At 38.3% G+C, this 16,521-nt stretch overlaps 2 protein-coding genes across 4 annotated transcripts in view; one reads left to right on the forward strand and one right to left on the reverse strand.

The window, feature by feature from the left end:
* Positions 1-10,856, forward strand: part of STRN (striatin) — a 68,993-nt gene extending 58,137 nt beyond the window's left edge. For 2 of the 3 annotated variants that reach the window (XM_059841349.1, XM_059841351.1), the window contains 3 exons: positions 1,811-1,918; positions 2,770-2,856; positions 2,943-10,856. In XM_059841349.1, the coding sequence (XP_059697332.1) occupies positions 1,811-1,918; positions 2,770-2,856; positions 2,943-3,112 (365 nt within the window). In that variant the 3' untranslated portion in view covers positions 3,113-10,856. The remainder of the gene's footprint in view (positions 1-1,810; positions 1,919-2,769; positions 2,857-2,942) is intronic. The other variant, XM_059841350.1, reaches the window with a different exon arrangement.
* A 2,524-nt stretch (positions 10,857-13,380) lies between these two features.
* Positions 13,381-16,521, reverse strand: part of VIT (vitrin) — a 54,083-nt gene continuing 50,942 nt past the window's right edge. The window contains exon 19 of the mRNA XM_059841358.1: positions 13,381-16,512. Within this exon, the coding sequence (XP_059697341.1) occupies positions 16,334-16,512 (179 nt within the window). The 3' untranslated portion in view covers positions 13,381-16,333. The remainder of the gene's footprint in view (positions 16,513-16,521) is intronic.

The raw sequence follows: 16,521 nt of genomic DNA on the forward strand, positions 1-16,521 counted from the left end.
AATGTTAAATTTATTTAAAAATTGGGAGTGTGTGTCAATTATTTTTTAATTTTTCCTCAGAGGTATCCATCTTCTAAGCTTTATTGCACTATTGGCTCATTTGGACTTGGGCTTTAGTTGAAATTTTCACTGAAGGAGGAAAGCAAAGCTCCAGTAAAAGAGTATTAATTCACAAGGTCTCCTTGTGATCCATATAATGCCTTGGATCATGGCAGTGACCAATGCTAGAAGTTTTAGAGGATACTGTGAAGAGCCTGCTATCAGTACATTATTTTACCCTGACTTTTAAGATTTTGATATTTCTTCCCTCACTCTTAGGGATTTATGTCACTGAATTCTGTTATTTAATTATATTTTTTTAAAGGACTGAGCCATTCTTGTTGGCTTTGCTTGTGTGTTTTAAAATATTTAAATGACTGTAATTTTATAAGAGCAAGTGGAAAGTGCCATATCTCTTCTTTAGGTTATTCCTTGCTCTGCTGGATTTCTTCTTTTAACTCACATCTTTGTTCCTGCCTAAAAAGACAGTTCTAAATTAGTTAAAGCAATTCAGTGGAAGCCACCTTTCTACTTCCCTCTCTTTCTCCCTTCTATTTTTTTCACCTACTCCTCGCTGTAGTTCCGTAATGTTCCTTTAGGAAAAGAAGAACTGATATGATAACCAGCAGTCCCTGTTTAGCATCTTTGGTTATGTAACAGTACTATAAAGCTTGCATGTATTTTAAAGAAATAGATTATTATTTCTACAAGAACTAGACAAGAGGAAAATGTCACCCAATATGCCCTACCACACTATTTAGGCACTCTTCTGCTCAGTATAAGCCTCTGCTTGGCATTTTCAAACTGTGAGGCTGCCTGCTTGTGATGAAGGTTCATGTCCTTTCAGTAATTTTAGGGGTATTTATTTATATGAATGTGGAGTTTTTTTCCTGAATTTATACTTTCATAATTTCTAAGTGTCCTGTGGATGCTGACACTGCTTTATGGTTCAGATTTTTTAAACAAGGTGAAATGACTCTTTACCATTTTAATAAGAAGTGAACCTTCTATTTTGTTTATTTTAGTAAGAATTTAGATTAAATTATGTGAATGTTCTTTGGAAGCAATTTAGCTAAATACAGTCAACACAAAAGTCAATATCTGTATTTTGATGTTCTGTCTAATGTCTATGTGTTTTTTCATAATCTATGCCTTTAAAGACGCCTCTTGCATTAACCTGTGCCTCATACCAATGCCTGGACTTCTAACCAGAAAATTCCTCTACTTTCTTCCTCTGTGTGTATATATATATCTATATATATGCATGCTATTTCAGAATTACTGAAGGCAAGGAAATTGGCCCTCCTATGAGTAGTCTAGCATCCTGTTTTTTCGATAATAATTTCAATACATATACATCAGATAATAAGAAGTAGATTTTGTTTGCTTTGAAATATTGCCTGCAGTGTTTATTTACCTGTACTGTGTGTTACGAAGAAAGTTTGACTTGGCAAGAGGAGGAATGTGTGTGAATGAGGTGTTTTCACTCAGTTTTTGGTTTCATATTTTTGTCTGATGTGCCTATCTAAAACCATGTCCAAAAGCTGGATCTTATTTGGCATACATATGTTTTATGTAAGTCTCTGTCTTGTGTAGTTTGGAAAGTATTTTAGAGGAAAGTGCATAACATAAGGTGCTAGCTGAGAGTTGCCAGGATATCTATGTAAGAAGTATTTTGCAAATTAGTTTGATTACATATTTATTTCTTAGTAGCAGTCTTTCAAAGAACTTAGCAACTTACTTATACTGATGTGTGTGGGTTTTTTCTTAGCAGTCAGTTCTTCCTGTCAGATAAACAGAGTGATCAGCCATCCAACTCTTCCAATTAGTATCACTGCTCACGAAGACAGACACATCAAATTCTACGACAACAACACAGGTATGCATCTTTCCAGCAGGTCTTAGCCATAGCCATTGTGTAATATATATTGTATTCCCAATTTTGTTATGATCAATATTATTCACACAAGTGTGGAGGGATGTCAAGAATTGGATAGCTTCTGAAGCAGAAATCTCTCATCAGCAATCGAGTATAAAGTTTGCCAGCTCACATAAAGCTTTGTTGGCAAAGTGATAAGGAACTTGGATCTCTCTGTCTGTTGTTTTAGAATGCCCTATGGATGGGCTTTATAAATATTTAACATAAAAGGCATCTTTTTCAAAATCATCATGTTCTTATGTTTATGTTTCTTCTATTGATTGTCTGTATTATTTTGCTCTTGAGAGCAGGAACCTGAGGCACTCCTTTAGTGCTTCCTAGACCTCTGCCACATGTGACCCATGAGTTCTTATTTTTAACATGAAATTATTGCTGTGATTATAATAAGCTGTGATAAAACATTAATTCTCTCTGAAACAACTAACACTATCCCCTGTTCCCATGTAGTTTATATTCATTGCTTCTAGTATGCTCAGCCCCTGCCTTCCTACCCATTCAAGATCTTACCTAAGAACTCCATTAATACACTTAGGGGGCAGATATTTAAAATGCACGGTGATTGCAGTGTCAGCATGGCTTAAAGCAAAGGTCTCATAAACATTGGTGATCATGCTAGTGTGGTTTTTGGGAACTGTAAACATTCAAATACTGACCTCTTCCATAATTTTAATGATTCGATCATGGGACAAGATCTCTTGTGTTTATATCAGCTGTGATAGGGTCATAAGCAGTGAATACAGACAACAAAGTTAATTGCAGAAAATAACCTAAATAAATCTTTTCTTTCAAAGGAAAACTGATCCACTCCATGGTAGCTCACTTAGATGCAGTTACAAGTTTAGCTGTTGATCCTAATGGCTTGTATTTGATGTCTGGCAGTAAGTACATTCAGATTTCATTTTCTTTTTCTCATAATGGTGGCAGGCATGCAAATTGTAAAGAAAACTGTTTTCCCTTTCTTTAGGCCACGACTGCTCTATTCGCTTGTGGAATCTTGAAAGCAAGACCTGCATCCAAGAATTTACTGCCCATCGCAAAAAATTTGATGAGTCCATTCATGATGTGGCTTTCCACCCATCCAAATGTTATATTGCCAGTGCAGGAGCAGATGCCCTGGCTAAAGTGTTTGTATGACAGAGTGCTTCCCTTTCAACTTTAGCTTTGTATATATTTAACCAGCTGCACAAAAGAGAAGAGGAGGGCACGAGTTGTTTTATCTTGCCCTATAATTCAGAGAATGTTTGTAAGTGTGTAGTTTTGCAGGGTGCTGTTTTCTAAATTGACGTTTGTTCTGGTTTCTGTGAGCTCAGCTGGTGCTGAGAGCTTGGAATCTCTCAGTTTCAAATAGTTTAAAAAAAAAAAACAAAAAGCTTTTATTTAGAGGGTGTGAATTTTCGTCCAGGCAGGCCTTGGGTGAAACTAGGTCTATTCTCTATTAATAAAATGGAGTACTGGAAAGAAGGGGTCTAATTGCATCAGGGAGTAGGAAAAGAGGGAAACTTCCTAGGATGCTTCTCATTGAAGAATCTTAATGTACTCAAATCACCTGGAAAAAGTGATTCGAAGTCAGTTCACATGCTCTTTACTGTATCATGTGAGAGGCACTTTTTCATCCCTTTGGTGTATGAATAAAGTAGATCTTGTTCAGAGCAGTAGCAGATAGTTAATCTCAGCCACCTGGCTGCTAGCCTAAGATAAATGCAATTAAAGGAAGGCAAATTACTAACGTACATTAAAATGCAGTAAAGTTTCTGTTACATCTTCTGTGTTCCTCAGTAAATATTTTGTTTGCAAAAAAATTTATATAATTTTTTTAAGACCATATTAGCGTATGGCAAGAAACTGAGCCTTTAGTCTAAATCCCAATTACCAGCAGACTGACACGGTCTGTGTATACTGTAGTAGCAAATTTAACTTATTCAGATTTTAATGCTGTTTATTCTTGGAGATCTGGCACAAGAAATTATCCCAAAGCTTTCAGAAGAAGCTGTCCTACAATTTTAGCTATCAAACATTTGTCTCCTCTTTCTGTTCCTGCTAAAAAGGGTATCATTCTGGGCATTACAGATAACAGTGGAATACTTTGTTTGGAGATTAAATCTGATGCTTTGTATGAGTCCTTTTAGTGGAATAGGTGGAAACTGTACAAAGCTCCATCAGTCTGAGAGATTCTGCTACTGCTAGAATATTTCCCAGCTGCACCATTTGAGGGACTTTTTACCTTGTCCACTTCACTGGGTGTATGTGCCATTGATTGGGTTACCTGAAGAATGAGTGCTTCTCTTAATTACTCAACAGATGTGCTTTCTTTATCTATTCAGAGCTTCTCTGTTGATTTGACAAATAACTTTTAATCCAATCTGTTAGTCTTTTTATCCCTTTTTAAAGGAAGGTGAGTAGGTTCTTTTCTGTTATGTGTCATCATCAGAATTATTACTATTCATAAGCACGAAGCTGGTGTTTTTCTCTGATGGGAATGAAAAGCAGAATTTCTGCTGGAGTTGATTTCTGGTGCTGATACGAGTAGGAAAGAACCCAGTGCAACTCTTCGTATACACCAGCCTGAGGTTAAGACTGGAAACTGATAAATAAATCCTTACCTTTAAACTGACACTTCATGAGCAGGAGTCATTGAACGATATCAACATGAGGTTTGACTATGTTGTTTTTTAGAGTGCCATTTGGGGATGGGACCACATTTGAAGTTGATCTCAGAGTTTAAAGCAAATATATAATTTAGAATAAAAGGTTGACCTGTGCTGTTTGAGCCTGCTACATATTATATGTACTGCTAAAATATTCTGGAATACCTTTTATTGCTCAGAATATTCACATATGTCAGTTCATGATATTGATATGCAATATATTTCCTTAGATAAGATTAGAACTTTTACCATGAAACAGATGACAACAATAATAATACAGATGATTTAGTTTTTATAAAATGTTTTGGTTATGATGAAAAGGAGGAAACTTGGCTGCAAAACTGAGCATTCAACTTTGTGAGAGTTTTGTGTACTTGACTCATATTCTTTCAGTGTCATTATTTTATTTCTTTTTGAAGAGAAAATTGCAAAAATTTATTTGAAAAATTCTAAAAGTTATGTATATTATATATGTGTATATATATTGTAAACATGTATTAAATGTGTCTAGTAAGGGAAGACTCCATGGGTGCATTTTAATGTTTTAGTATTAAGAGTTCTCTTGAGTTTGTGTATACAAAGGATAATGGTGTGAGTATGAAATGAATGTTGTGGTTTTGCTTACACAATACAATATGTAGTCACAGTTGTTTAAATTGCTGTACATAAAAACTAATAGGCCAGCATGCTTGTTTTTAAAGACTGTCATTCTGATTACAATTGGAATGTAAGAAGTGGCTGTTCAAATGTGAATTGAAAGATGTTTCCTTCTCTCTATTGAGCTCTTGCTCAAACCGAAAAGTGATTTTTTTAAAAGCTGGCAATAGCTAGAGGATGAGGTGCCTTTAAAAAACAAAACAAAACAAATGTAGCCTTATGAAGAGGTTGTGGAATATATATATTTTTGTGCTTGTCTTCATAATTGATGTCAATGTCTTTTTACTGTACTTGCTCACATACTTGTAGGACTGCAGGGTATTGTGCATGAGCCTGTCAGATCTTCTGAGCATCATCGTAGGAGATAAGGTTGAAAAAATTATTTAGGTTATCTAGGCCATCTGCTTGCTAAAGCGGGGTTGTAGACTTGTGCATTCTAATATTGTCTTGGCCAGTGAGATTTTATATGTTCTAAAACAATTAGGCTTCCTTTTAAAGATAATTTCAATTATTACATCTCACTGGCAGGAGGATTTATGTAATATTTAGTAGCTCTTTTTTGTAACTTCATGCCAGTATTCCAAGCAATCTTTTGTGTCATTTTACATATTCTTCATAGTCGTTGTAATTTGGAACCTCCATGCACACCCTGGTTCCATCTGTATATTTTCATTCCTTTCTGCTTTCTTCAAGCTAATTTTTTTAGTCTGCTTTTTTTGCTCAACATTTTCTTGTTTTCATCCTTTAAGCTCAATTCTCCAGATACTGGTGTCCATACCACCATTCCACATGCATGGTTTGTTGGAGTAGTCTGAGGGTCATCTCTTAAGTGTGGTTGTTATTTGGTTGGGTTTATCCTCTCTAATGCGATGCTTTTGTGTAGGAAGACCAAGCTTTTGATGTCTGACAAACTTAAATCGTATTTCTTTATTTATGACAACTCCTTTGAATAACATTTGAGCCTTGCTGCTTTTCAAGTTTCGTCTTCACTTTTAGTATGTTACGATTCTTTTGCAGCTAGAGACTTAATTCCTGTTTCATGATTATCGTGGATCTTACAAGTTTTGAACTTCTGACCTCTGAGGGCACTAAATTATTTTTATTTGTTCCCCTTTTCTGTGCAGTTTTTCCTGGTTCAGTGTAATTAGTAACTTTCATTAGTGTTATACATATATCCAAAGTGTAAACAAAACTGGACCCAAGGCTTTTTCTTGGGAAAAAAAAAAACATTTTTCTGCAATATCTGTGTATAGCGTTTTACCATTACTACTTTTCCCATATCTAATTTACATGGTAATTTTTAAATGGTTAGCTCATATAATTTTTTGTGTATGTTAGCCTGTGCTAATGATTTTGGTTTTACTAACTAATTTAATGGGAGAATTTTCAGTCCTTCTGTATGTTGAAAGTTGATCCACTAGTTTAAATACTCTCACTTTTACTCTAATTTACTTCACTGGGCTGCTTGCTTTCACATATTGATTCAGTTTCCAAAACACTTGCACAGAATTATTTGGAGTAACTTGGAAGAAGTTCTAGATATATTGTGTCACTCTTACAAAATCCTAGTGTCTGCATTTATTTTTGGTCCTCAGAGAGAAAAATTCCACATAAAAGATTCGCTACTTTCATCTCATCCATCTTTATTTTGATAAAAAACATTCTTTAGCAAGAAGCCTGGAGAACTATACGCCATGTACTGTAGCCTATTTTTTTTAGGACGTGTATTTTCAAATAACATCATGTTAAAGCAGTCCCATGTAATTTGGTTGAGTAAGTGTGGTGTTCATACACCACAAAGCTCATACAGCTTTGTGATTAGCTCATACAACACTGTTTTTCACTTGTGAATTTAAAGTAACCAGAGATTTGTTCTTTTGAATAAACGTGTGGGAGATAACGGACTTAGTTACACTACCTTTTCAGTACATTTGTTGGATCACAGATGTGTTGCCTTTCTCTGCCTCCTTAGGTTTCAACAGTGTAATTTTGGGGAGCATCAATTTCTGTAAACTCATGTGTTCTTTGAGCAGCGTTTGATGGGCAGAAGTGTGAAAACAAACAATTGAAAAGCAGGCATAACTATCAGATAATCAAGTCTTGGTTTTACTAATGCCTTTCAACTATTTGGAAACATTTGCAGGCTTGACAGTGACTTTGACAGTGTGTTTGCAGACTGTCTGTCCCAGGTATCCAAGAGCCTGCTTGGTGCCTGTGTGAAATACCTAGTCAACCTGAGGTGCATTAAGGAAGAAAATGCAGCCATTGTGGTTGTCCTGTGCTGAAATTTGTGGCTGTTTAGTGGAAGCTGGTTTGGACTACACTGTGAGAAATGAAGAAATCAGAATACAATAGTTAACCTCTTCCATATGGTAAATTGATTTGTATAAGATGTGGCAATCTTTGACATGGCAATATGAGTTTTCTTGGGTAGCTGCTGTTCATGAACATCGTAGGGATGCTTAGCATAGTTGTTACTATTGAGTGACTGAGAGGATGAAAATATTTCCTTGAAAAAAATGCTCAGATGTTTCAGGAAGCTCCTTTTTTTCCATAAGGACATGAAGGAGTTGGGAATATTTCATGTGAATCTGATAACATGTTTAGTTGAAGAGAGTTACAGTCGGTGCACAGTCTTGACTCTTTCATCATCAGTGTCTGTAAGCTTAGAGACAGAAGTATGGAAATGATTTTCCTGTAAACTGCCACTGAAAGTCTCTGCCACGTTCCTACTGAGCAGCAGAGAAACTGATGGACAGCAGTGTTGCTCCGTCCAGTTACGTCAGGGGTGTTTTACAAAAAATAACCCCTATTGTAAAATGTAGTGTTAAATACAGCAGAGCAAATGAGCAAACTCTTGGGTAGGCTGGGGAAGGACTAGGATGACTCTTGTGTAAATAGTCCTTGTTCAGGCAAACACTCTGGTTTAGCTTGTGGGAATGTTCCTAGGAGGGAGGATGATTGGAAATGTGACCTTTGAAAAAATATCTGTGCCTGTGCTAATGAACATACCTGTGCAGGTTATCTATCCTTTTGGTATGTGCTTTTTATCTTTCCACTTAAATTTCCCTTTAGAATACATTTTCTCATTTTCTGGGAATTTTAAAATCCCATCTACAGTGAGCACTTACTGCAGGATAAATGTCATTAAGAACTTCTGATTTTTCTCTTGGAGTAGTTTTTTGAAGGGTGGTTGAAGCTTCAGCTTCAGCCCAGCCCTCTGTCCACCAGAAGACTGATTTGTACCTCCTTACATCCAGTTTATTTAATTTTGCTGTGTTATCTCTTAGACTGCCTTCTGAGTTGATTTTGCTGCTCTGTAGTCAGTTGTGAAAGCTTATGAATTACTGTATCATTTAAGATATTTTTGAGAATGTGGATTCCACTAGAGAAGGCATAAATCCAGTTGAATAGTATAATTTGTGGAACTCATCTGGTTTGTTGTCAGGAGAGACTTGTTGTTAGATGACAAAATCCAAACTATGGCTGAGCTAAAAAGGCATTTAACGATATTATATTCTTAGCCCAACTTCTTCCTGCCTAAGTGTAGATTGTGGTACTGTGTGTCAGACTACTTTTGCCCTGCTTATGCTGCCAAGCCATGCTGTGATCCTGGGAGGTCACACCAGTGTTTAAACCATACCCCGTGTATGTGTTTCTAAGCTGCTCAAAGCCTTGTATTGACGTGGTCCTCCGGGCCAGTCTTCTTTGGTTTCCTTAAGTTTGAATTGCAGGCTCCCAAAATTACTTCCTGGCTATTTTGAGTAACCTTTGGTCCTCACACCAGAGTATTAGACTGTGGTGTTGAGAAAAGATTTATTCAGCTGGATTTGTAGTATTCTGAAAGGGAAAGGAAAACTTATTGCCAAGCCAAATATTGTCATTATTTTTGGATTACTTGTGAAAAGCAGCCAAAAACATTGTATGAGGGATAAATTATGGACTTCAAGCTAATATTTTTCCATTAAGAATTTATTTTTTTATGCTTCCTATCATCAAGATACAGTGCTTTTGAATGTAGCTTGTTTTCAGATATATGGCTCCTAGAATTGTTTCCTTGCAATTGGACATTTGCAAATGTGCATCAGTTTTGAAAACTGTCTCATATGTGTTAGCACTTCTTTTGGAAATGCAAACTGAGCATGTTAGCTAATGATTTCTTGTACCTTTATAGTCCAAGCAAACTGAAAAGCAGTCTTGTGCTATGTTTTCCTTGAATAGTGCATCTGAAAAAACTTGTAGAAGGAACTCCATGATGAGATGACTTTTTTTGCTGTAAGGTTCTCTGTTGACATTTGTCAGCTTTGCATTGTATTTTGCATAATTATCTTCAGTTAACTGTCAGGTTGAAAAAGACAAATTTCATTGCCATATGGACTGTAGCTTGGAATTTTTTTGTTGTTGTTGCTTATATTAAAACACTTTTTTCTTTTCTGCTAGAAGTTAGAGATACCTGACAATTCTCTTTAGGAGAAGTTGCTGTAGGTGATAACCACTAACATGTTAGTAATTTCAGTGGCTTCCCTTCTGTTTTGGATCACTTCCATTGCAGATTGTTGATATGAAAAGGCTACTGTGGCTGATATACAAACAGCTTAAGGAAATTAAGATTCCCCTTCAGAACTATGACTAGGTTATGATTTTATACACCAGTTTTGAATGACTACTTTGAAACAATGTTGGGCTTCAAGTGTCTTGCAGAATTTTGGATCCAAATGAGAAGTACCTACTTGTTGAGTAATAGTCTACTTGTCAGTTTTTTGTGTATGGCTCAGTACAAGGCTGTGTCAGAATTGCAGTACCCCCAAAATTACCTTGTTTAAATGCAACCGTTGTACAAAAGTGAATGTTATTTTGAGTGAGAAATTCTGTTTTCTAATTTATGAAGGAAATAGTTTTCTTGGGAGTAAGCATCCATAAATGTAATATATTTCATGATTTTGAAAAGACTTATTAATCATGGGACAAGAGAAAAAGGAAAGTGATTCAGTCTCCAAAGATTTGTTTAGCATTTATTATTACAAGTATAAATTTTTTGCTTTAAATGGAAATGCTTATTCAGAAACTTAGTATTAAACTTCTTACTAAAACTCAGTAGTTTAAAATGCTGGATAAGTATCTAAAATGGCAAAGATAGAAAATTCAGAGGGAGATTATTTTGAAATACGCCAGTGTAATTTTGAGCTTCTCAAGTGCAGCCCTGAATTTTCTCTTTTTCACTGCAATTCATATTTTGTGGAACTTCTTGGATAGGTCATATTTGAAGCTACATTCACTTGCCTGAATAAGTCAAATAAATATTTTGTCATTTAAAATTATATAGATCTGCTTATGTTAGTGTGCCGTTTAAAATGAGACCCCATTGAGGTAACCATGCAGGTATTTGTGTTGGTATGGCAGTAGTGAAGTGGGGTATCTGTGTACTGTACCCGCATTCTGTGCTGAGCAAAATCACACGGACTTCCAGAAATAAGCAATGGTTTTTAAGAGCAGCTTTATTTAATGTTGCAGCAGCAAGTGTCATTTGTACCATATAATTATGTAAATTGGGTGCTAATAAATACTATTTTTCAACATTTTGCATTGTGTTCATAATTCTGCATTTTATCACAAGATACGTGTGGTTTTGGAGTGAGTGCTAGGAGGGGGAAGTGCATTAAGAGTAAGACAAGTCGACTTGTTTGGAGGGGCTTGAGGTAACTCCATGTGAAACTCCTACTGAACTGTGCAGCGTGTTACTGCTCACAGGAGTCCCTTCGTTTTTCTGTCCTCCGTATGTCTTGGTTTTGTACTGCTGTGCCAGCTTGGCTCTGATGTCACCCCACATCCTTCCATGTGCCGAGGCACGTGGCCCCGTGTGGGGGTGAATGTGGGGTGAGCAGACATGCGGAGGGGGTGCAGTTCTGCAGGAGCTGGGCTGTCAGCAGGCGTTGTTCACAGCCAGACACGTGGCTCTTCCCAGGGACAGCGTTCATTCAATGCAAAAATAAACGCGTGGTTCTGCCCTTGGGGAGAGGATGAGCGAGAGCAAACCACACGTCGCAGATGGCAGCTGTGTCTCTACAGGAAGGTGCTCAGAACAGCTCTGTGAGCGGGTGGCAGGAGAGCCTACACAGACCTGCGCAGAACAAATTGTTGTCAGTGAGCCCATCCTGTTTTTTCTGAGCTTGTAGGTGGGTAAGTGAAGTTCTCATCTTTTCTTGGTAGGTATAAAATAGGACCTGATTTGGTCCTACTCATCTTCCTGCCTCATAGGAAAGGAGGAATCGCTTTATGAATTGACAGTACAATCTCATTCACACCAGTGTGAATGCCTCTAGAAGATTCCCGAGGTAGGGGGAAAGAAGGTTTAGTGAATAACGTATAAGTTACCCTCACATGGGGGAGGCTTTCTTAACGTGCTTATGGGTTTGCCTATGACATGGCCCCGTGATGATTTGCATGTGAGAAAAATGAGTATACTTCATGATACAGTGGAACTTCTACAATTTCTTGTGCTTAAAAACAAGTAATTTCTATGAGTGCTGGAATTCTTGAACTGCACTATCAGAGTTCTCATTAGAAATCAGAGAATGGGGTCAACTGGTGTTTAAGAAAATAACATGTTTCTTGCCATTCAGCAAGACTGACATTGTGAGCAGTGTTGCTGACGCAGTGCTAAAACCCTCATCCCCCTTCCTCCCCCAGTTTAACAAGGAAAAATTATTATTTTGAGGAATTTGAAGCATCCAGCTGCATAGATGTACATTTGTAATGTTTTCAATATGTAGGTGACTTAGCAAATATAAATGGCTGATACTGTCCATCAAGCTGAAAAGGGATCAAGCTGTTTCCATAATGTTGCTCATGGACAGAGGAAAATAGCTAGCAGAATGATAGTGGCTTTGTTCAACCATGATATAATTTAAGGTATGTAAACCACAGAAGAGTGACTTAAATTTGGTGTTTAGGTAATATTTCTGATACTACCTACTGCTTGCTTTGGCTTTCTAAGTAGATGATGTAAATGATTTCCTGTGGGGTTACAGGTAGTGTGTTGAATCACTAAATATATTTAGATTGGGTTGATACTGGCTGGATGCTTAACTCCAGAGCTTTTCCTGATTACTAGTATGGTTCCCCCTGTGTGCTGGAGAGCCATGGGGGAAGGAGTGCAAGGAGGAAGGGGAAGCTTGTCTGCCCCCCTGTCAGCAGCAGCCACAGAGAAACTCTCCTCTTGCCAAACCAGCAAACAGCAGCAGCTGAGGAGCAGGAGGTGCACACTGGGGACGATGCCTTCTGTGCAGGGTGGCACAGTGACAGCAGAAATGCTGAGTGTCCTACTCTGGGGAAACAGGACTTTGAGTTACTTCTCTCAGAAGAGATGGCTGAATGCTCAATTGAATTTGGTGGACTGGCTAATGCTGGAGTTGGCAGGAGATGCTGAAACAGCTCTGCCAAGGCTTCCAGAGCATGGACATCAGTAGGCATTTCTAGGTGGGTGTTCTGCATTGTGGTTGCTGAGCACTGATAAGCCACCAGCCCAATTCTGAGGGCAAAGAAGCTTATTTCTTAGGGAGAGGGTGATCAGACAGCACCATCTAGAATGTGTTTGCAGCGACTAGTTCAGACAGCTTCCATCTCTTCTCTTGGGCATGCCTCTGCCAGACAGCAGGCTCCACTGAACTGGTCAGACATCTGAAACTAAGTGGCCCAGCATTAAGTGACTGGACATCTAGATCCTCTTTTGATTCAGTCCCACATTTAGAAAGTGTGTAAAGCCACTGTCATATTTTTTTAACTTCCAAAGGAAGTCTGATTCCAAATAAGACATGATCTTGCAGACCTTGAAAAGTACATATAAGTTTGATGCCCTTCAGTCATTCAGCTCTGCTTCAGTTGACTGATGCCTCTGACAGGTAATTTTGTGGTAGCTCACTCTAAGGATCTTTTTCATCTGAGTGTGTAGAAGGACAACACTGAAGCACCTGGGGCTTTGCCAACCTTGCTAAGTCTTCCATAATCTAGTAATAACCTCAGCTGTGTTTCAGAAACTAAACTGTCATGGTCTGTATTTGCTGTTTATTTTTTAACCCCATATGAGATGACATGCACTGCATGTGCTTTTATGACAATTTTATTGCAAAAGATATAGCAACTTATGTTGATATAGCTTGTATATGTTACAGAAGGAGTTCTGCTTTCTTCAAAGAAATATACCCCTTTGAACATTTATCTATACATGTAAGTTACCTTTTTTTAATCAAACAGTATTTAGAGACTTTAGTAGGTGGCAAGTGATTTGATTGCTATGAAAGGTAAAGGTGAAGAGGAGTGTGTTCTGTGATTGCATGGAAAGGTGTATTCAAAATTTTGAGACTTCCACTTAAGTTTACAGTGCTTGTGAATAGGACATCTATGTTTAGATGAGAGTTGGATTAAACCACTTTCACAGTTTGAGTTTTGCCAATTTCAGGATCATCCCAAGAAGTAAATAAAAATGCACATTGAGAAACAAGCACCATAGTTGTTCTGTGAACTTAAGATAAACCATTTGAACAACAAACCCTGAAGTGTCCCTTATAAATGCTTGACAAAAGATAGCTGTGCAACTTACCTGTGAAAAAACATTTGAAAGCCTAATGTCATTGCTTAAACTTTAAGCTTTAGGAAAAAATTATGTCCCATATGCATTATCCCTTAGCACATCCTAAAGAGCCTGTGTGCTCTAGCTGCTCCTAATGTCTCAGCCACCACTGCACAAGTGAAGCATTGGGGAGTCTGCAGGGTACCAATCTTTGGTGCTGCAAGAGTACATTCAGTATGGACAACAAAATGTGGTGTGAGCTGCTGCATTAAAAATTAAACCACAGTATTAAGAGTAACTGTAAGTTAGGATTAAGGCCTTTTTCTCAGGCAGCCCCAAAACAAGCCCCAAACAAACAGGTTTTCAGACAATAAATCTGGTGTCTGAACTGAATTCCCCAGTAAATTCATTTTATGGATTTGAGCTTTGTCCAGGCCATGATTATGTCCCGTGTTGACAGAGAAGGATGTGATCAGCAGAAGGGTAGTGAGGAGCTGGGTCAGGAGATGGGGGATATCAGGAGTTGCTCTGCTCATGCCTCATGCCTAACTCTCTGTTCTTAATAATTTTTTCAAGTCAAAAGCTATTGCTGTGAAGTGCAGCAGCAGAGATTAGTGGTAAAAAGTCTGCATACAAATATATTTGTGGATGCTGACAGTGTCCTGTGCTTTCAGTCTGGGTAGAATAGTTGAATTGATGAAACTTGGTTAAAGCTGGAACTTAAAGTTTCTTCTAAGGGGAAGTGATGAACTTTCACTGTGTAAAACCACTGTTTCATCCAAAATTGGTTTTGATAACCTCTTGAGTGGACCCCAGCCTGGCTTATGTTACCTCACCAGGGGGATCATGCAGAATCTGCTCTTTTCATTAATTTGCATTATGCTTACTTGACAGGTTATAAGCTACTTCAGTCATATTTCCAAGCATAATGATTTAAAAAATAGTGCTACTTTTGCTGATGAGTTTCCCTTATGGCAATTCAGTTAGAATTTATGTGGCTAATAAATATCTTGGCTCATGGTTATTAAAACTATAAATGCTGTTAAGAGCCTTATTTGCAAGTAATATGGCAGATCTGAGTTTTAATTTCTTTCTATTTCCTGTTAGTTCCACAAGCCTGGCACAGCATGGCTTTGATTGCTGTAAGGAGTGTGAACACTCATGTTTTTATTGGTTCCTTTGATAACTTTGCCTAATTAATGTATTTTCTTTAATGATACTGGATGGAACATAACCAGCAACTGCTGCTTCCTAAATAGAGTGCAGTTATTTTGGTCCTCCTAGTGTGTCCCTCCTCCTGCACTAGTCACATGAGTAGTGACATGGGTAGTTCTCCACTTAAGAAACCACTGTGTTTTCTGACAGATCCAGGTAATAGTTACATTTTGAAATCAGTCTGTAAAAGAAAAGCCAGTCCTAAATTTGAGGGAGAGTATCTGTAAATGCTTGAAATTCTGCTTTTCCCTGTGTATAATACAGAACTTCAGATAGTTCCCTCTTAAATCCTGTTAATGGCTCTTGAATAGCTCTCCTGACACTAGAGACTGGACTTCTGAGTGCTGGTTTAATGACAGTGATGGGTCTTAAATGCTTTAGTGATCGTGAGCAGCTTAAACCCAGTTTTTCTCAGAATCTCCTGTGTCCTGGCAGCACTCCTGTGGTCCTGCAGGCCTTGAACTATCCCAGAGTGAAGGATGAAGCTGAGGGGGAAAGACACTTCTCAAGATTAGGTAATTAATGCAGTATTGTGAGAGACTAGATTCCAGCTCCTGCATGTTGGCTGCCTTGTGGATTTGAGGCTTTATTGGAGTTGTAGGGTTGTAAAGGAGGCAGAGTTGTAGGGTCCTGGGGTTTGAACCTTTCCTCTCTCTTGCTTTCTAGTTTCTCAGGGTTTGGATAAATCCCAGTGCTTGAGTTGACACTAGCTGAAGCTTAACTTACTGACAAGACAGCATTATGGAGAGAGTACCTGTATTTAAGAAGGTACTCAAGTTGTGTTCCCCCTCCATCTGGTATTTGAGCCCTGATCTGTGTGTCATCTGGCAAGCAGTGCCACATGAGGTGTTTCTACCACAGCAGCTCAGCAGCTTGGCCACTCCCTGAAGGGACCTGGTCACTTCAGGGAGCAGGTGGCACGTTTTAAGGAACTTGTGTGTGTCCAAAGGTGAGAATTGGGCAAGCTGGAGCTCTATGCTGGAAGCATCTCTTCAGACAGCTGCAGTTAATTCCTCCATGTTCACTGCCTCTTCTGCTGTCCGTCTAAATCAGAGCTTCTGATGCCCACAATGAAAAAAAAATAAATCAACAGTCTACAGGCTACGCGGAGCATTATCATGCATAGGGACAGAGCTGCAATCAACCTTGCTGACTGGAAAGTGCCTGAGGGAAACACCCCCAGTGTTTCTTGAACTGAGGACTGACATTATTTCTGTGGCACTTGTCATGCCTTCAGCACAGCACCCAAGGGTCCTGCCTTGCCTGAGTCCATCAGTTCCGTGGTTGGGAATTAAACTCTGTGCAAATATTTTGGATGAGCTGATTAACATAGCGGTAGAGGTTGTCAAATTCATCCACAAAGAAGGAATGCTCCTTGGCAGGGTCTGATGCAATGGCTTCCAGTTCATCTGGGGCTGCCCAAGCAACTCCAATGGAATAAGCGATGACTCCTGGAAAGA

The sequence above is a fragment of the Haemorhous mexicanus genome, chromosome 3 (assembly GCF_027477595.1).
Source record: "Haemorhous mexicanus isolate bHaeMex1 chromosome 3, bHaeMex1.pri, whole genome shotgun sequence".
NCBI lineage: Eukaryota > Metazoa > Chordata > Aves > Passeriformes > Fringillidae > Haemorhous > Haemorhous mexicanus.